At 47.1% G+C, this 20,813-nt stretch overlaps 1 protein-coding gene across 14 annotated transcripts in view; it reads left to right on the top strand.

The window, feature by feature from the left end:
* Positions 1–20,813, top strand: part of LOC149349674 (uncharacterized) — a 289,088-nt gene that overhangs the window by 247,544 nt on the left and 20,731 nt on the right. For 6 of the 14 annotated variants that reach the window (XM_089578726.1, XM_089578719.1, XM_089578731.1 and 3 more), the window contains 12 exons: positions 16–1,105; positions 1,405–1,576; positions 1,840–1,926; positions 2,086–2,216; positions 2,318–2,456; positions 2,518–2,753; positions 2,825–4,908; positions 8,298–8,478; positions 8,550–8,923; positions 8,981–9,222; positions 11,710–12,306; positions 20,173–20,566. In XM_089578726.1, coding sequence (XP_089434852.1) covers positions 16–1,105; positions 1,405–1,576; positions 1,840–1,926; positions 2,086–2,216; positions 2,318–2,456; positions 2,518–2,753; positions 2,825–4,908; positions 8,298–8,478; positions 8,550–8,923; positions 8,981–9,222; positions 11,710–12,306; positions 20,173–20,566 — 5,727 coding nt within the window. The remainder of the gene's footprint in view (positions 1–15; positions 1,106–1,404; positions 1,577–1,839; positions 1,927–2,085; positions 2,217–2,317; positions 2,457–2,517; positions 2,754–2,824; positions 4,909–8,297; positions 8,479–8,549; positions 8,924–8,980; positions 9,223–11,709; positions 12,307–20,172; positions 20,567–20,813) is intronic. The other 8 variants (XM_089578732.1, XM_089578722.1, XM_089578725.1 and 5 more) reach the window with 7 other exon arrangements.

Genomic DNA, 20,813 nt, shown 5'->3' with positions numbered 1-20,813 from the left:
TTTATTGATATGCAGGTGACAGACGGCGTAAAGCCGGCGCGAGGAAGTGCGTCCGTGAAGAAGAGCTCCGCAAGAAAAGCCAGAGTCCAACACCAGCTCCAGCTTTCTCTGAAAGTAGTGCTGGCAGTGTTGTTGAAGTAAAAGTTGACGTTGAGCCACCCACTTCGTTTAAGGAAGAGAGCCCCTCACCAGAGCAGGTTGTGGTGAGCGCAGCTGCTCCTTCTATCGCCACAGTCCGGGCAGAGGTTGAGGAGGCTCCTCCCTTTAAGGAAGAGAGCCCTCCGCCAGAGCAGTGTGTAGCGAGTGCTGCTACCCCCACCAGCTGCAGCAGCACATCTGAGGAAGGCAAAGTTGAAGCTGAGGCAGCTCCCGCCCTCACGGAGGAGTGCCTTCCACGAGAGCAGCAGCCTGCCATCACCGCAGTGCCAGCTGCCAGTTGTGGCTGGCCTGCTGGGGCTGATCAGAATCGTGGCGGTGCGGACGAGGTGCCCTGTGTGCAGCAGCAGCATGCCGCCAATGATGCGGTGTGTGTGAGGGTGCCCAAGGCAGCTCCTGCCGAGCGCCCCCATGAAGACGGCGTCCCTGACGAGGGCTCGCCGTCGGCCACCATGCGCAGTAGTGCAGGACCCGTAAAGAGCGAGCCCAGTGCAAGACCGGGCCCCCCTGACAGCCGCGCGTACCGTGACTCGCCTGGTGTGTCTGCACACCTGGACGCACTGCAGCAACAGCAGCAGCACGCCCGGCTCATGCAGCAGCAGCAGCAGCAACAGCAGCAGCAGCAGCAGCAGCAGCAGCAGCAGCAGCAGCCACCACCGCAACAGGGACCAGCAGGCCTATACCAGCCGCGACCTGGGGTGCAGCAGCCAGGTGCACGGCCGCTTGTCTATGGACTGCAGTCCGGCTCGGGCATGCTGGGCCACGTGGACCCGTTGAGCAGCCCACTTGCGTACCAGCAGCTGCTAATGGCCAATGCCCAGAGTCCATATGTGGACATGCTTTGGAGCCAGAAAATGCCTGGCCTGCCACCACCTGCCCAGACGGCTTGGACTATGGCCCAACTGCAAGAAGCAAGGGCATCCCAGGAGAGGCAGAATATGCTTGAAAGGTGTGCAGGGTACCCCCTGGCTACTGTTTGACTTTGCACATTTTGCTGTTCTTCCTTTTTGCACCTTTGGCTTTTGGAAGTACATTAGTGTTTTCTACTAAGTGTGGGCAATGTTGTGCATTCAGGTTCTACTGTGGGGTGGAAGTGCACAGCAGCCATTCCTTTAAATGTTACTAGCAGGCCTGACAGTAACTGCTGCGTTCTTCGGACTGGCAGCCTGAATTGTGTTAGCTGCATAAATAGCTCTGCATTGAGGGTGATGGGAGGCAGTGGTAATTGGGGTAAATGGGCTTTTCCAGGGAGCGCAGAGAAGAGGAGGAAAAGCGGGAGCGTGAGAAGACCGAAATGCTGGAGCGTGAAAAGGCAGAGAAAGAGCGGCAGGAACGACATAAGAAGGAGGAGCAGCAGCGTGCTCAGCGTGACGCTGTGCAGAAGCATTTCGAGGAGTCTCTACGTTTGGCTAGTCAAAAGGTGAGTGTTAGGGGAGGGGTGGTCCGGGATGTTTGGTGCCCCTAGTGTTGTAGTCTTAGCTTTTATGTGCAGGCAGGCACATGTACATTAGAGGTTGCCGTTCTTTTTGCGGCGCTTTGTACCCTTGCACCTTTACCCTGTACTTACTCGTTCGACAAGTCAGTTTAACACCTGAGATAATTTTATGCTCAGTGCACAGCGAAATAAGCGCTTTAATAGTGTTTTGCTTGGATGACTCAGTGTTGTTATTTTATGCCTTCCAGACATATGGCAGAATGATGTCTGTGGCTCAAAATCCACATCAAAATCATCTAGATTCTCCCAAGACAGGTTGCATCGTACGTGGCATTGTATGTCTTTCTTCTTGGCCCACTCACCGATAAATTAAGACTAACAGTGCAGTACTGTAGCTTGAGATATATTGGTCAGTCTGCTAGTGGTCTTGGACGCTACCCTGAAATTTGTGACCTGAAATGCTGGCACACTTTCTTCTTCTGTTTCTTTGCTAGCAGCCAAGGCCAGGCTGGAGCCACATTGCCAGCTTGCCCTACTCAAAAGCTGCTGTCAACCCTTCAAGCAGCTCTGTGATTGCACAGTCCGACAAGCAGCGGGAAAAGCACGATCCGGACCACCATGAAAGGTAATTTTGTCATTCTTAGTGCTGTCCTCTGAATCTTGTCTGCTTTCAGGTGTTGCAGTGCTTGTCTTGCGCCATATAAAAATGTGCACTGTTTTCTCCAGGTATTCCATGGAAGCTCCTATGCGGGTAGCTGCAGTAGCTGCAGACGACCATTGGTTTTCGATGGTCCAGCAGCAGCAACAGAGGTTGGATCGCCAGGTGCAGGCTTCTGCACAACACCATCGGATTCCTTATTCTGAAGTATGAGTATTTTGTGACCTACCTTAGTGCTCTTCCTGACACTGCTTTATCCTGCGAGCAGGTGAAGCCGAAGCTGGAGATTCCTGCCCGGTCAGCACCAAAGACAAATCAAATGCTTCCTGGTTCTATCCTGTCACAGAAGGTGGTCAGTCCTGCTGTTCCATTAACTTCACCAATCGCAGTGACCGCCTCAAGAGGCGAGCCCAGCTTCAACCTGTATGGTTACCAACCAGTTCAGCAGATGTATATAACTCAAGCTCAGCTCAAAGCCCGAGAGGAATCCAAGTCACATCATAGGTATGCAGTGATGGTGCCCGATTTTTATTGAAAGCAGGTTGCTATATATGCACTTCTTTTGCTTTTTTCAGTCAACCCGTTGGGAATCGCCAGCCCATTGTTTCTTCACCTTCCCACTTGCCCCGGATAGAAAAGGACCTGCGCTTCGATCGCTCAACAACACCTGGTGGCCAGCGGGGAAGTCCAAAGCCTCCTGTTAAAGACCGGGCCAGTCCAGCAATGTCTACACCAGGTACTTTCCGGCCATATGAGTACAACTCTGCTGGCCCCGCGCCAGCACACCAAGGTTCTCTTTCAAGGTGCTCTACCAGTTTTCCTCAAGAAGAAGCGCAGAACCTTGTCAAGTGCTCACGTTCTCGTCAAGACTCTCCTTTGAGTACACCTTCGCCCGGTCCAGGTAGCTACAGCAGCAGTAGCAGTAGTAATAGCAGCCAGCCAGCCAAGGCATCACAGCCATATTCCTACAGCTTGATCCAGCAAGGCCTGGTGCCTAATCCCCTTTACACACCAGCTACCCCAACCACGCAAAGCTCCAAATTGCTGCCCCCAGGTGTGCTGCAGTCTTGCCCTGCAGGTCAAGGTTCTCCGCAGAGTCCTGTACAGTATGTGCGTTCTGTGCCTGGCTCCGGGCCTGGCTCCGGGCCTGGCTCCGGGCCTGGCTCCGGGCATGGCTTCGGGCATGGCTCCGGGCATGGCTCCGGGCATGGCTCCGGGCATGGCTCCGGGCATGGCTCCGGACATGGCTCCGGACACGATGGCTCCGGACATGGCTCCGGACATGGCTCCGGGCATGGCTCCGGGCATGGCTCCGGGCATGGCTCCGGGCATGGCTCCGGGCATGGCTCCGGGCATGGCTCTGGACATGGCTCTGGGCATGGCTCCGGACATGGCTCCGGGCATGGCACTGGACATGGCTCCGGGCATGGCGCTGGGCATGGCTCTGGGCATGGCTCCGTGCCTGGCATCACAACAGGCACCCCAGTATGTCGACCAGTCCAGCAACAGGAGGCCAAGCACTCGTACGGCCCCGTGCATGGGCATCCCCTTCCTCAGTCAGGGTCACCATCGATGCATCTACCATCGTCAAGTAACACTCCTCCCCGGTTGACTCCTCCATTGCCGCAGCCACTGAACCTGCAGCAGGGTGCCCTGTCCCCAGGTCGACGCAAGCCTGCACGTGAGCCAGAGCCACTGAAGTTGCCAAAGCGTGAGGAGAGCCCGTCACCAATTTCGTGTTCAGTCCCTGCATCTGCTGCTACTCCGCCAGCAGGTGCCATGGCACCAGAAGGTGCTTCCCCCTTGGTCACGTCGGCTGCCAAGACATCGGTTGCAACTGGAGTTGAAACTTCTCAGCCAGAGACTTTTAGGCCCTTCTCAGCTGCCATTCCGCAGCAGCAAGCACCACCTGTACAGCAGCAGGTTCAACAGTCACCCCCTCAGCAAGCGACACCATCGCACCCCCCACCTCAGCAGCAGGCTGCCGCTGGTCAGGACAGCTATCAGGCAATCTGCAAGAAGGCTAGAACAAAGGCTTGGCCTCCTAACGCTCCTTCCCCTGCCTCTGGTGAGGACAGCAAACCCGGCAGCCTGGGTGGTGGCTCGTCAAACGTACACGAGTCTGACTCTGACACACGGGTCACTCCAAGCCCTGCACCAAGCACATGCACGACAATCAGCAACAGCAGCAGCAACCACACGAAGCTGAAAAAAGCTTGGTTGCAGCGGCACTCTGAAATTGAGGATAAGAAACCTCTTGATGGAGAAATGCGACTGGAAGCTAGTAGTGCGTGCGCTTCACCTGTAAATACCAAGCAGGAGGTTGCCGGGATTAAGACAACCATCAATGGCCATGACACTGAGGCAAGCAGCTCTGTAAGGGATGACTGCAGCTCCAGCTCTGCTTCGGAGGCAGAGAAACCAGCAGTGAGTCGCAAGACGAGGGTCTCCAGAAAGCGAGCCTCTACTGGCAGGGAGAAGTCTAGTAGCAAAAGGCAAAGAGGAAACAGTGAGAGCAATAGTGATGCAGCTCCTGAGGAGAGCTCCCCAAAGAAAGAAGAAAAACAGGAGATGATTTCACGAAGACGAGGGAGGAGGCCCAAGGGCGTCAGGCATGAGCCTGCAGATGAAGTGGCTAATGTGCCTCGAAAAAAGCCAGGTAATAGGCCTTTCAGAATTGTCCTTCTGTAACTGTGCACTATCCCGTGAAATAGTTTTCTCAAGATGCTAGTGGCAGCCAAAAAGTAACCTGAATATTTTTTGTTTTTTTAAGGAGTGATAGCCTGAAAAGTGTTACATTATAATTTAACATGGTACCCTTTGTGCTATGAAGGTGTGCCAGTGTCTCGCCAATGCATTGATTCTGGAAAAATATTGTTGAGGTCTCTCTTGCAGTTGCATGCACCGCTTTTTGCACTTTTAGTCCAGGGTGAAATTTCTCCCACCAAGCACTCTCTTGGGAAGCCCAAAAATGTAATCACTGGGTGCTAGGAATGGGAATGCCCTGGATACAGGTGGCACTTCATAAGGAGATTTGTAACCTTCTTCTTAGTTGCATGAGCTGTGTGCATGCCTATTGTCAGAGCCGTGGAGTTTTGACTTGATATCAGGTTTAAAGTGGTTCTTAAGCTGGTCACACTGTGAGTGCAGCGATTCCACCCTTGCACCATACCAAACCAGATCAGCTATGCCACCTTGATAAAGTAGCACCTCCAATTTGCTTTAGAATTGGGCGGCAACATAACCTTAGTTTCCGCCAGAACCTAACCGTCGCTCAAAATTCGTTTTGGCCTGAAGTGTGATAAGAGTGGTGATCATGAAAACGAATGCCGTAACGTGCCAGACTTTTGTGGTATTTTTGTTAATTGGAATTACAGATCCGGAGCGATTCACTCTCTCTGTGACTAAGCATCTGAATGTGAATTGTTCTGTGTATGGAGCACTCGTGCTACTCATGCTGCTGCCGTAGCAATCCAGGAGCATTTGCACGCCAGTCATGTGGGAGTACCTGGCATCCCTTGCAGTTGGAAATGACCAGATCCATGCAAGAAGGAAAAGACAAAAGCCCCATGTAGCCTAAATGCATAGCGAAGAGCGTGGCGGGTCTCATATTATTCCTAAGCCTACATTATCGGAGCAGATACATGGAAGACAAACGCCTAGTGTCCCATGATAAGTAGAAAGTTGGCCTGCATGTGGCAGCTTGGGGCTGGTGCATTTTATTAGTTGGGGCCAGGCCTCTGAAGTCACGTGGGGCCAACATTGGTGTGCCCAGAGAGATGAAAATTGCAAATTGTAGGGTTTAATGTCGCGTATGTGGGCTGTGAGGTATGTCGTAATGGAGGGGGCTACAGATTTAATTTTGGCCACCTGGGGTTCTTTTTCTCTAACCTTTTACTTGTAGCCAGTGTTGCAAAATTTGAACATGTGAAATTAAATTTTTTATTCCCTTCAGTCCTTGTGCCCCTCCAACAATAGGTGTTCACCAGTTGTCATGGGCCATTGCTTGTATGTCAATGTCCAACGTCATTGCAATACACACATATTTGGAGTGTTTAGGGATCCCTGGTTCGATGAATATCACATGGTCCACCCTGACTTGCAAAAGTGAATCGCTGCATGCTGCTCCTTTCTCATGCTCACTTAGAAAAGGGCAGCATCTTCAATGTGTTCTGTATTACAGCACAACCTTTCTTGGCTGTGTAACTAAAGCTACAAAGCCGAAGCATGTCCTCTCTTCCTATGCAGTGGATATAGTCTCCGGTTTGCAGTTAATTTCCTCTTAAAATGCAGTGCATTGGAATACAGTAAAACCTCGATAATTAGAACTCGGTTAATCCAAAATCTCATATAATTTGAAGGATTTCTGCAGTCCCATAATTTTTAAAGTAAATTTGGCCGGATTATTTGAAGCGGCAGCGTGCACCAGCCCGATGAGTTTCAAGATCTGGGTTACTATGCAGGAATGCCCAGTCTCAATTTTGCCGCAAACTGGTGAAGCAGCGGCACCTCAGACCCACATGGCTACGCTGCAGGGCAAAGCCAATGCTTGATATGCAAAGTGCCCCAGCATAAATGCCAGTCTGTTATGGTTGAAGTGCGGCCCCGCAGAGGGGAAGGTGGGTTTCACTGCAACTCGTGCGTGGATACCGGTTTTAAGTAATGGCCGGACTGGAGGCAGTGTTGCTCACCCTCTTCGCTCCTCCAGCATGGCTGTGGTCAAGGCAATGTCCGGCGAAGGCTCTGGCATTAAAGGAACCCCCTCCCCCCACAACTGTGTGTGTGTGTGTCCCGCAAAGCAACCTTTCTTGCTTCGTGCCTGCGATGGGTTGACAGTGCACATTGCCGACCTGCACCGTTCTGTGAATAGTGTGCCAGGTCTAGAGGTTACTGGCATCTGATCAGTACCATCACATATAAGTCCACTTCAGAAAAACGTCTATACGAAATTGGGGAGTCAATGTATACTTGGAGCCGGCCTCTTTATGGGGTATAAAGTAATCTTGGGCAAGCAACGGGTAGTACGTGCCCCAGACGGTGCGCATTCCCTACAGGACACATGGGGCCTCGTGGGTAAAAAAAGAAAAGTTAATTCATTTGTAAATAGGTTCAGAAAAAAAAAAATCGATTGCATGTTGTTTACCCATCTCACTGGCACTGCTGGTTGCTTTCTCACGTGAGCAGTAGTAAGAACTAGAGCAAACTCTCGATAATCTCCGTGGTGTTTGGTTGCTGTTTGGTTTGCCGGTAGTCCAGTCGGGCCGCACAGTTTTCTTTTGATCTGTTTGCTTCAGACTGCTGTCCTTCTAATTGCATCGTTGCATGTTTACTGCTTTGAGTTGCGCCACTATGCCATCGTCAGGAAACTGCAAAAGAATGCGGCGGCAGCGCAAAGGCAATCTCTGGAGTTTAATGCTTAAGTTTATTTTTTTACGTTCCTATAAACTGTAATTTCAAAGTTGCCAAATTTTTTTCCCTGGTTCATTGTTTTTTACTGTGTCTGGATAATTTGGATATTTTTCGCAATCCGAATGACTGAAGCAATGAGGTTTCACTGTGCTTATTTGAAGGCTTATTTCTAACACCACAGTACATTTTTAATGTTTGAGCTACAGCAAAAGCAGTTTTTTCTTAGGCATGTCCAGTTAGAAAAAGCTTCAATAGATGATGCCAGCTGTACCATCAGTGGAGGGAAGAAACCGCTTAGTGAGCAGCATGCCAGGTGGCCACTCTGTGGCCAAACTACTGGTGGAGGGCCGTAGGGTTTCTAACTTTCTGTCAAAACAAGTTGTTGCGAAGTATAGACTTCACCGTTTCCATGATGTTAACTTATCCTGATGCACTGCCTGGCAGCAGGAAAAAAACACAGAATGCTGCGCAGCATGGTTGAAATTATTTTTATTGCCATTCCAAGGTTACTTTTTGACGCCACTCCTTGTACTGCATGTACGTGCCCCCCCCCCCCTCCCAAACGAATGCTTCTGGACTTCTATGACTGACTCTGTATGTACTTGGGACGTTTGGGGTTATGTCTTTTCTTTTCTTCAGCCCGGTCATCAGAAAAGCTGACCATAGCTCAGCTAAAGAAGTCTGGGAAGCCATTTCTTCAAGATGGATCCTGTTACGATGTTGCTCCAAAGCTCCCAAAATGCAGAGAGTGTCGAATGACACCGAACCAGAGAAACAAGAAAATGCCGAACATCTTTTGCCGCTTCTATGCGTTCAGGAAGTGAGTATAGAACATTCGTTCTTGAAATCGAGATGATTCACTATCTCTTAACATTGTCTTGACGCTTTCAGGCTACGTTATGGCAAGAATGGCACTGTACTAAGCGGTGGTTTCTCAGAACCGAATGATGCATCGGAAGATGATTTGAAGCTGTGGTTGCCTCCATTGGATCAACCTCCCAACGACTTGGATGTTACCACTGCTAGAGTCATACTGTCCCACGTGGGCGACCAGTTTTGTGATCTCGTGGAGCAAGAGCGGGAAGCCCAGTCTCTACACATGGGCGAAGTACAGACCATGTCATGGAAGCGTGTAGTGCAAGGTGTAAGAGAAATGTGTGACGTCTGCGAGACTACTCTCTTCAACATTCACTGGGTGTGTCACAAGTGTGGCTTTGTGGTGTGTATAGACTGTTACAAGGCCAAGAAGCATGGCACTGTGAAAGGTGAGCCTGGTCTTTGCTCAGGATATGCGAGATGTGTATGTTTGGGTCTCCTTGCAGCTGAGGAAACGCCCCCGAAGGACAGGGATGAATTCCAGTGGCTCCTTTGTGCCAACCGACAGCCTCATGAACAGGACAAACTGATGATGACCCAGATAATAGCCAGCTCAGCACTCTGGGATGTTGGCCGCGACCTGCACCAGATACGCAAGGAGTGGGGCATTCCGAGCAACTGCCGTTGTTGCAAACAGGGTGGCGACAGTGACTGCAAGAAAAACTCTTCTTCTAATGGGCTGTGCAAGGTGAGTTTTCTCAGTCACCAAGCATTCTTTGCAGTGTTTCAAACCTTTCACTCTCATTGCAAGCAGCAAAGCAACAAAGAAATTCTATACCTTCATCTGAGCACAACGGTAAAGTTGGTTTGCTTTCTTCAAGATTTTAGACTCGACAGCCATTTCGCCCGTAAATTTCATGTGGAAGGGGGTATTCCAATCATACCCTGCCAAACATCTTGTGTTTATTTCATGTTGTGAAGGGTAGAAAATTTTGAAAGTACAGTAAACCCTCGTTATAATGAAGTTATCAAAGAAATGAAGACTTAATTATATGCAAGTTCCAGTGCAAGTGAAGCCCCACACATTAGTTTTAAGGCTAAATGTATGCCAATGGCACATCAGTACTCTTGACGGTAAATTGTGAACTGATAATTGTTACTGTCACTATGACAGCATTTTGTTCAGGCTCAAAACTAAATCTCTGCCGTATTTTGGTGATTCCTTTAGGAAACTAGATTTGCAGCCACTACACTCTTAGTTTCCACATCCTTTTGTCTGCGGTAATAATTATCGCCTAATGGCTGCAGCATGTGCATTTATTTGGCCAGACTAAAAAATTAATTCTACCACCCTTGTGGATGTTGCATCAGAATCTGATCGTTTCCTTCCCTTTTCTACACCTCCTTTAGCACCTGTATAACGCACCGTGGTGTTACAGGAGATGGCACTGTACAACAATGGGACCTCTGTTAGTGCTTACCTTGAGGCAGTGGAAGAGGGAAAGGAAAGGATCAGTGTTGTGCTTTCGGTGTTTCACCGATTTGCCTTGCGTACGAGGGGCTTTCAATAAGTTCCTACTTAATGAGTTTGGGCCCAAGCATGATGCAGTAGGCACACTATTGCATTAGTGAAGCAGCAGCTAGGGCTATTCAGCAAGATGTTACTGCCGAGCATATTTTATGTTGTGTTGTGTATTGTGTGTTTAGCTGTATACACGCTTTTGGTGTTTCTTGTGCTGCAAAGCATGTTTGATTGAAAGGTATTGTAATTTTGTGTGTATACTGGGTCATCTGTTAGTGTAGTCGCAACATGTTGCATGGCTTTTCACTGTCTCGTGTTGCCTTGTGTTCGAGATTGATATGTGGCAATATCTGAAGGGAAGGACAGTTTTGATGAAAGTGAGCACTGTGCAAGGTGTCCATGCGTGTGTGACAAATGCGTATGGGCACAGTGCACCATCATGTTTCATTCATAAAAGGTAGGAAGTTTTAAGGCATGGCAGTGAGACTTCGGAAGACAGACCACCACCCATGGGCCAGTTGGCCACTTGCAAGTCGCCATTGAGGAAATTGCTGCAAGGTGGGAATCAAGTGGTTTGTGTTCTGCTGACCAATGATTGTGTTGCGGTTCTTCAGGTTCCTATAGAACCTGGCTTTAGTAGTGGGTCTATACAAGCAGTCTTCAGAAATGTTTTGAAACATCCAAGATCTTATTGCAATCGGTGCCCAGAATGTTGCCACCTTCAAATGAAGAAAAACTTGAGTGGAATGTTGTGATGGAATTCTAGCCATGGTGATGAGAGCTGCTTTCATTAGTTGCTGCTGACTGGGGAGAGAGCCTGGAAGTTCAAGGATTCTTCTATGCCAGTAAAATTCAAGAGAACCTCTCTGAGAAAGATCATGACAACAATTGTTTGAGAAAGATCATGACAACAATTGTTTGAGAAAGATCATGACAACAATTGTTTGAGAAAGATCATGACAACAATTGTTTGAGAAAGATCATGGCAACAATTGTTTGAGAAAGATCATGACAACAATTGTTTGAGAAAGATCATGGCAACAATTGTTTGAGAAAGATCATGGCAACAATTGTTTGAGCATGAGAGGTGTTCTGATGGTTCGCACCCAAGCGGTGCGAGGTCATCATTAGAAAATTCAGGTTTTTTTTCCCCCCTCTCTCTCTCTTTTTATGCTGAACAGGACAGTGCTTTGGCCCACAAATGCACAAGACACGCTGTATGGGAATGCGGGTTTGAAGTGTCCACCCGCCTAGAGTATTCTGCAGACTTTGCCCCCTCCCCCCCACCCCTGTGGCTTTTTTTCTTTTTGAACTTTTCAGCAAGCACCTGCAAGGGCACCATTTAGTCAATGATGATGAGCTAAAAGTGACATTTGAACACTATCTCGAGGAGTAGAACCAGAGATTTCTAGTATCAAGAGTCTAAACTTTCAAATTGTTTTTTGAAGTGCATTAGTCGTTGGGGTGGCTTGAATGAAAAATACCAGTGTGCTGTTCCAGTTCTTGCTTTTACGTCAGGCTTAAAACTTATTGAATGCCCCTCGTACTAGGCGGAATTCGCCATCTCTACACTTGATATGGTCTAAAACAAATGCACTTCATTACGTTTAGGGCAAATTTAGGTGTAGAATGACTTTGTTATAATGAGGGTTTACTGTAGTTCTTAGTCTGTATCGGGGTACAGCGTGAAGTGGCCAACTTTTTTTCTTGCAGCAACTCATGAGCGCAGTCAGCAAGTGCTTCTCAGACAAGGAATGCAGCACAGTCAATGGCGAGACAGGGCGTTGTGGTAAACGCAAAAAACAACCTGTGAATGGCGTCAACAATACATCCTCTGATGAAGTAGGCGGCAGCTATAGCTCGGACAGCGGAGGCTCTCCCCTGTCGGTCTTGGCAGATGTTGCACTTCACTCTTCAAGCAAAATGGATGACAAAGGCAGTGATCAACAGCAGACAAGTGAAGGTGGTGACGAAGAGAAGGGCGAAGACTACTCCACACTACGCGAGCTGCTCATACGGCCCACCGGTGGCAGTGCTAAGAAGAGTCAAGTGGATGAAGCAGTGGCCACTACAGTCGAGCAGACGGTAAAGAAAGACGAAAAGCAGCTGGTGCACTTTTGCCGGCGTTACCCCAGCCCACAGAAGGGCCGCGAGATGCTTCCTGTGCGTGTGTGCACCCTTGCAGAGAGCTCTCTTCTTTATCCCAAGGTGCCCCACTCCTGGCTTTGCAATGGCAAGCTCCTGGTTCTGCATGAGCCTCGGAACAGGAACAACCTGGGAGCATTCCAGGAGCAGTGGAAGCGGGGCCAGGTGAGTGTTTGCATGGTACTGTGTGGGTTTCGGAATTCTTATTGCAAGGTCATGAATAGGACAGGGCACAACTGGCAATTGGCTTGTTTGCTGAGGTGCTGCAGTTTCATACAGAGGTGGCATTTGGAGGAAGATGTTCGCTGATTTGTGCATATATGCTTAGTCCGAATGATGCCATTGTCTGTGGCCAGACCTGATGAGGCATTGATATTTGTCATGCACATTGCACTGGCATCATCACTGTAGGTATGCTGTGGTCTGGGTGGATTGGGAAAACTGGATCCCCCTTGTGTTTCTGTTGGATCATTGCCTTTGTCAGCCCTTGCTTCACCATTTTTGAAGTGTTTCTTGCTGCCTGTGGGTAGTTTTTGTGTGTGGTCTGGCTGATTGAAAGAGACAGTGCATCACTTGCATATAACGTGTGCTCAGTTAGGTGCATTGTATTCTAAAAGGCCTTGTTCCATTCTTGCAAGGCCTGAGCGTGTTCCAACATTAACAATTTTTCCATGTCTCTGCGATGGTGAAATGAGTGAAGAAGCCCAATAATGCAAAAAATGGCAAGTTACGGTTTGGAACCCTTCAAGGACAAAAATTATTATTCAGCAATTCTTCACTGTTTTTGAGGTATGCACAAGGCTTGTTGTTACGCTTTCAGGTAATTTCCTCCATCTTAGGGGATCATGAAACCAGTGTAGCTTCATTTTGCTGTTCACGGCTATCGTAGTGAACTGGTGTGCACGAGTTTTGCACTTGCAGTCAGGAACAATGTTGGCTGTTATTGTTTACCCCTTCATCATCTTCGAATGCTATTCTATTGACTGCACCCTTTCCAGTCATCTTTGTAAGCTTTCAGCCACCGTTGTTACACGTGTAGTAGATTATAGAGAGGGCTTTCGTCCGACTACAAGTAGCTTTGGGTATCGTTCTAAAGGATTTGATCCACTTTTTGTATGTGTTAACTACTGTAATGATCTTGGGTACCAGGAGGAAGCTGCTGACAGTAGTGGTGGTTTCTAGCTGATTTCTAGCATGATAGCCTGTATAGGCGACTAAGCCGTGGATGTAATAGGAGTATAACTGCAGCCGTTTACTCCATCCAGTTAACCCTTGTCACGCAGGCGCTTTCCAGAACATTGGTTCCATGTTTTTCTACACCTGGTGTCTACATTTGCTACAGTTTTGTGGCAGTGAGCCTCACTTCGTCATCAGGGGACTGGTCTGCTTTTTAAGCAGCAAAGGCAGTGGACATGGACGTTCCATCTGGCCTCTGATTGCCATCTTATGCCATTTAATATTGTAGTAGAACGTTGCGGGCGGGTTCATTTCGATAAAAGGTAGGACTGCACGAATCGGACAAGACAGGAGATGTACAGCACCACGGGCGCAGACTTCCAACTTTTATTTGTGAGTGAAAGCACGTGCTATGTAAGCACGGCAATGAAGAATGCAACCACCTTTGTCGTTCACACAGGTACTGGTGTAAAACGGCACACAGTCATCATATTTTTCTTCCCTTGGGTAAATAGACAAAAAACTGGGTCGCATAATTGCGGGAGGCCAGATTAAACAAGTGGTTTATCAGACACTGTGTTGCTAAGAGCTTCATGCCAGAACAAAGAAATACAGCTAATATAGTGAAAAAAACCTGTTATTAACATGATTACAGACAAGGAGAAAAATTGAATGCAGAGTGACATTGTAGATGGTAGAACGGCAAAAGAAAATCAACCAAATGAAGGCAATTGTGATAGGATAAAAGCATGGAATGAAGTATGTAAAAACGAGCTTGACAGGATGGAAACGACAAGAAACAAATGTATAGGTGAACATTATATAAAACCAGATAGAACAATACATTTTCGGGCCTGAAAAACAATTTACAGCCATGCATGGGACATAAGACATCTGAAAATTGTGAGTGGTATTCTAAAAAAAAAAAAAATTCATTTTGTGAAAACATGAAGTGCTGACACATTTAAGAGTTTCATAACATGAAATGTTTTGGCGACCGAAACATGGTAACATGGTGTTATGAAAGACCAGAGGGCAAGGCACTTCTTTGTTGCTCTTACTCTTGCGTTCTCAATTTTTACTGTCATGCTCTAGGCAACCTCCAGTGTTCGTAATTGCCAGACTACACTCGTGTGCCTGTTCATTAAAACTTATGCCAGTCTGACAGGTGAGGGGAATTTTGGATTCAGGACCAGAATCACATTTCATGAACTTCTCATGATTCGTGGTACACTGCGGCCTGCTTTCCTTTTCTTTGGCTACCAAAGAGCTACGCTCCTCAGTTTAGTCAGTGTCAAGAAAACCGTCCTGACACCATATCGATTCGCCACTTTTTTGTTGCGTGATGCATGGTGTATGTACGGCATCACCAGCACAGGTATGTTAATCTCCTTTTTGTGTCCTTTCGACTTCTGAATGAACTCATACACTGTGGTGATCAAATGGGGTGGGTAGCCAATGGAATGAAAGTGCTAGACTTGTTGCTTGCCTTGCCTCATTTTATGGTTGCATGACTTTCTAGGGCAGACAGGCTGGCAAAGATTACATCACAGCGTTTTACATCCTTCCTCCGTTCTTCCTCCGGGGGCTTAACTTTTGACCACAAGTTGAATGCTGAAACAGGCTGCAGTACCTCAACCTAAAGCTTGACTTAGCTACTGAATACAACCTAAGAATGAAAAAGAACCCACTGGTGTTTGGAAGAGCACATTCCAAGAGTTTTAAGCAGGGTTTTGTGTTTTTATTACTTAATGATCACTCACTGTGTTCGTTGTCACCTAGTGGCTAGGAGTTTCATAAAAGAAGCCTATAGCTTGTTACACAATCTAATTGGCTGCAAATGTGGTGTTAAGGTGTTTTAATGTCAAGACTCCATATGCATTCAGCTGCTCACACCTTTTGGAAAGTTTTTTTTTCTTAGCCCTGGGTAACTTCAAGTAGTAAAAACAAGATGCATATTTCGAAATAATGGAGTTCCAAGATAAGCAAAGTACTGAAAATGTTTTAGTTCAGTGATTGTCAGTTGTAGAAACTGCAGCCTTTTGTGCAGCGTTATTCTGTAGCTCAAGCTCTGAACTTATTCTGTTCGGCAAATCAGGTGCTTAATCATAATAAACGGAGCCCTCTTCAGTCGCACTGTACTGTGTAGTGCATGAAACACTGCCGATGAATAGCACACCTTTTTTGGGCGTGCAGTCGCATTGATAGGCACCCACGACCACCGCTGTGTACAGAAGAGGGGTAGATTAGACATACTTCTTCCTGCGGGTCCCCTCCTGAGGGTAGCACACCCGTCATTGCCTTGGGAAATGTACTCTCCTCACACACCGCTATAAATTTTCAAAGCATTCCGCCGTAAATTTGCCGAGCTTCGAAGCCAGGAGGGGAGGCGGTGCACGTTGACTATTAGTGCAGCGGCGAGGGGTGCGCTAATGGAGGCTTGCTTGCTTGTTTGCAGCATAACCTGCACAAACCGCTGACTGATGTCTTTTCTTTTCAAGTTTCGAGACTCCTGCACACTCGCGCCTGTACCCCTACGGGTAGTTCGGAAGCTGTTCTCTGTGCAGCACTGGTAAATAATGTGCCCTTGTCAGATGTTTTGCATCTAACCAGCCCATTGTGTGCTAGTCTCAACCATAATAAATCACATTAGTAGTCTTGCCTTGCCTTCTCCGGGGGCATGGATGCAAACCCCACTACTTAAGTTAAATTGTCTCTTACAAGTGAGGGTCTTGATTTAAAGATGCCTTGTCCTTTGTTACCTGATGTCTGTTACAAAAAGAGGTCCACTAAATGGCAGAGGTAGGATGGCCCACCGAGTGAGTGAATAATGGCTTTTGTTCCATATTGTCTGTTATGCCATCTCTTATAACGAGGTTACACTGTAGCAAGCATTTTGAGATGAAATATTGCATGTTATTGCCTACGGTATGTTTATACATTGGTTTTGAACATGAGATAGAACTTAAATTTGCTTAGTTTTCAGGCAGTTTAAAAACAGTGAAAACTGCGATGTCAGCCATAGCATTACGTCCAAACTGGAGTTGGCAAACGTGAAGTCATTTTGGCAGCTTTCATATGATCGAGAAGCAAACTTCAGCTATTGCAGTATAGTGCAAAGCAGCACACCATACTTTGTTTGCCTTGTGCCCATGATTTTCTGTAGAACAGGAGATATGATGTGGGCTTGATCTTAGCTGGGGCAGTCAAATTCTATGGAGGCGAAATGCTAGAGGCCCGTGTACTGTGGGATGTCAGTTAATGTTAAAGAACACCAGGTGGTGGAAATTTCCGGAGCCCTTCACTACGGCATCCCTCATAGCCACAGTCGCTTTGGGGCATTAAGCCCCATAAACCAGAACAGGAGATACAATATAGAATGGATAGAGCAAGCTACTACAGTGTTTTCAGGTGTCATTTTTGGACTGGTCAAGTTATAGGTGAATACATCAACTTAGTCGGCTTTTTAGTCAATTTAACGCCACATTCATTGCAATACTTAAGCTCTTATCCTTATCCTGCGTCTTCTTTTAAAGCAGAAATTATCTGTAGTACAGGTGTTGGAGAAAGCTGCACTTCTTTTTAGGGGTGTGCGGTTAGTACTTTTTCAAAAGATCAGTCGAATATTAATGTAGGTTTGCAGCTAATAGATTGTGAATAAGTAGCCACCAACCAAATTGAATACGAATCGAATTGAATACTTTTACGAATATTCACCATTTGTGCAAATATTCTTGCAAAACAAATATTGTGTGAAAGATGCAAGCACTGCCGTGCTACCGTCTGGACGGTATAACTTATGGAGGCATAGCTACAGCTGTCAAAAGATGCGGCACCAATCTCCAATATCCAAATGGGGATACACTACAGTCAGTATGCTCATAATCTCCTACGCGTAAGAAAATTATTATTCATGTGCAAATATTTCATAATTTCGAATATTCGGTCGAATAGTAAGGTGTTCGACATCCGATTTGATCCGAATGTTTCGTATTTGAAATTTAAGTATGTCTTGAGCCGCATGTCTGCAACCGTGTTCGCTTCCATGCGCCGCCTGCTTCGACACGCTGATTGGTCCTGATAGGGCAGGCATGCAAACAACTGGCTGGCACCTCGCGACATCCTCAGGGCGGTTGGAAATGCGCTCCCTGTGGGGTCGGATCACGTTATGCTAAATCTCTAAAGCAGAAAGAGTTTGAACTGACTGCAGCTGCCTGTAGGCTGCATGAAATTTGCTAAAGTGTGATGGCGCGAGCTGGAAGGGGGCTAGCACGATACACATGGAGATATCTGGGTGCCCCTTACCTGACACGGGATGGCACTGGGTGCGCAGCACATACGCCTAGCAGGGTTAATGGAGTCATTGCTTAAAAGCATAAGCTGCATAACGATGTAGTTGCAGTTAAAAGCAGCAGCTGAAGTCCCCACATATAGGTCTCAAAGTCCGCAGATACGTTGGCACCACATTAGTTCGGCTCCCTTGATTTCTGATCGCCATTTTTTCAGGTAGTCAACAGTTTCAATGAGTGGGACAAAGCTTTAGTGCATTTTTTTTTTTTTGAGTGCCAGAAGTATTATAAACTTTTTTTTCAACCAAGAAACCACTCCTCGCACTTGACTAAAAATGGCATTTTGGTAATTGAGAGGACAGCGCATAAACACGCGCCACATCACTATAGATGCTAGAACTTTGTATGAGTGATGAACTCGGAGATCAGGCATCAAGGCGGGATTTTCTAGTTTGCTGAACGTGCCTTAGCCCTGTGTGATTGCCCAGTATTGGGAGTATGCATGCTACCACACGACTGGGCTGTGTCACGGCATTCATCATATGTTGCCGTGTGTTAGTCGACTCCGAATATAAGTATACTTCAAACTACACGGGCACCCCCCCCTCCTTCCGTGTGATGGCATAGCAGCGCGCGCAGCTTACAGCGAAACTGCAGGATGGTGCAATCGCAAGGCCAGCAGTCTGAGGTAAATACAGATAGGACAAAAGTTGTGCCCCATCTAGCCTTCCATACTGCTGTGCGGCCGGCTGACTGGTGGTAAACCTAACTGCCAACAGTCCGGTAGTGTCGGATTCGGATGAGACACATACTCCAGTGTTTACCTGAAGTTTTCTCTCCCGCTACGTACCATTTGTCAGGGAAAGTGACCACCATAAACAGTGCAGAAATTGAATTTTCGTGGCGGGACCAATTTTCAAATGAAGTAACCTCCCCCCCCATATTGAGCTGTATGCACTCTTCGTAAGTGTATAAGTTGGTCTAGTTAATTTTCCATTGAAGTGAATTTAGCGCAGAAACTGGACACGAGAAGGAACAGCAGACAGCAATAGCGCTGCTAACAATGAAGCTTTATTGCAGACAAGGCAAAAAGACTGCTTTGTCTGCAGTAAAGCTTCAGTTGTTAGTAGTGTTCGTGATGTCTTCTGTTCGGTGTCCTGTTTTTGCACTGAATTCACTTCTGTGCATCTTGACACAAACAAGCACCAGTATGGGGCACATACTGCTTGTGGCTCAGCCGAAACTTTAGGTCTGGCAAATAACCAGTGCTCCCCGCTCTTTGCCACTTCGCTGCTTCAGCGCAGCTGGACAGAGAATGTCACGTCACGGAGTGTCACGATTTGATTAACGTCACTCTGCGCATCACTCTCTAAAAACTGATATGGCTATCGCTAACGGCCGGCTACAAATCTTAATTGCAATCTGATGCCTATTGGGAATAGTTATGAAGTCAACTAGTAGAACTTCATCGCTTTACTAGTTAACATGATTCACCTTTTTTTTACGTTCACAAACGCTGGTATTACTGTGCCGCAAAAAACTTCTCCTTATCTTAGACCCTATTTTCAAAATTTTGGGACCGGTTTCCCTGAAACAGCTTCCCTGAGTACCTGGCTGGTCAAGGCCACCTCCCACTGCTCCTGTGTGGGGCTTATGTATGGAGGCACTGCTGGGTTACATGGGCCCACTTGGTGTGGTACAGTGTAGCCTTATCCCTGTAGTGTAGATAAGACATGCATGAGAATGGCGGTAAGGTGCCTGTCTGAAACTGGCTTAGGGTATGGTGAATATGCTGCCCCTTATGTGCTCCACTATTACTGTGACGAAAACACACACTCACACACACTCTGCAGCATCAGATTCCATTGATAGCCGACAAGAGTACGAATGTGTACTAGTGGTTTGCAGGATGTAAAAAATTGTACCAAGAGATATATCATCACACCATGAGATGCCATCGTGCGTTCCTCCTTGGACCGTTAGGTGCGCCAGACTGCATCAAATTGTTTGAAAGACATTGGCTACTAGAACAATGGACTTGGAGCTCCCGAGAATTTGGCTTCACGATTCATTATTATGGACTACTCTCTTTATGGGCACTTGTACTTAGGAACTAAGGTGCCCATGTTAGCGAGGCATGACTACTTTATTCATGTGGATGTATTAAAGAAATAATCAAAAACTCTTTCTTTTGCCCTTACTTTGCTTCCGTGGCATGCAAATTCAACATTCTTTCACTAGTGGCACTGCAATGGCCTGTGCTTTTGGTAACTCTTCAGCAGTACATAGTATGCGTTATTTTGGTGGAACCCTTCAAGAATCGCACAACATTCTGAGAACTGAACCCATCACCATTTGCCTCCTCTGTGTGAAATTTTTGGCAGACAAGCTTCTGGGCATTTTTCCTGGCATGGCGCCACCAATATGCTTGACCTGAACTGCTGCGTGCATGCTGTGAACATTGGAGCGTAAACAGGCCTTTAGGAGAGTAAAGGATCATTTAGTGATGGCTGTCGTGAGTTTTTTTTTCTTCTCATATTTTTTCTTTTTTTTTTCTTTTTTGCAGCCTGTACTGGTCACCGATGTTAACAAGAACCTCAATATGTCATTATGGCACCCTGATGGATTCTGCCGTGACTTCGGCGATATCCGAAATGACCTGGTGAACTGCCGCACCGGCAATGTTCTTCCCAACCTACCAATGCGAAAATTTTGGGAAGGATTTGAGAATTTTAGTAAGCGCATGAAAGATGAAGATGGGGAATATATGCTTCTCAAGCTGAAGGACTGGCCCCCAGGTGACGACTTCAGTGACATGCTGCCAAGTAGATTCAATGATCTCATGAAGGTGCTGCCTCTACCCGAGTACACCCACAGGGATGGAGTGTTCAACTTGGCTGGACGGCTGCCAGAGTGCTTTGTCAGGCCAGATCTTGGGCCGAAGATGTACAATGCCTATGGTGTGTATATTTCGGATAATTTCAGTTCACATTGCAGGGATGTTTTACTTTGGTCTTGTACTGATGAAGTAGCTTAAACATTTTTTTTTGTCTAGGGTGAACACACCCTAGGTAGGATGTGACTTGAACTTCGATTCTCAGCGCCTCAAAAATGGAGGGCCCTATTTAGAATTCTACTTTTTCTTTGTTTTCACTCAACATTTACCTCCCCTCCCCTGTTTCCTCTACCTTATCTTGTTGTACTGCT

The sequence above is a fragment of the Amblyomma mixtum genome, chromosome 3 (assembly GCF_055824585.1).
Source record: "Amblyomma mixtum isolate Tamu chromosome 3, ASM5582458v1, whole genome shotgun sequence".
NCBI classification, from domain to species: Eukaryota; Metazoa; Arthropoda; class Arachnida; order Ixodida; family Ixodidae; genus Amblyomma; species Amblyomma mixtum.
This window is presented reverse-complemented; position numbering and strand designations above follow the sequence as displayed.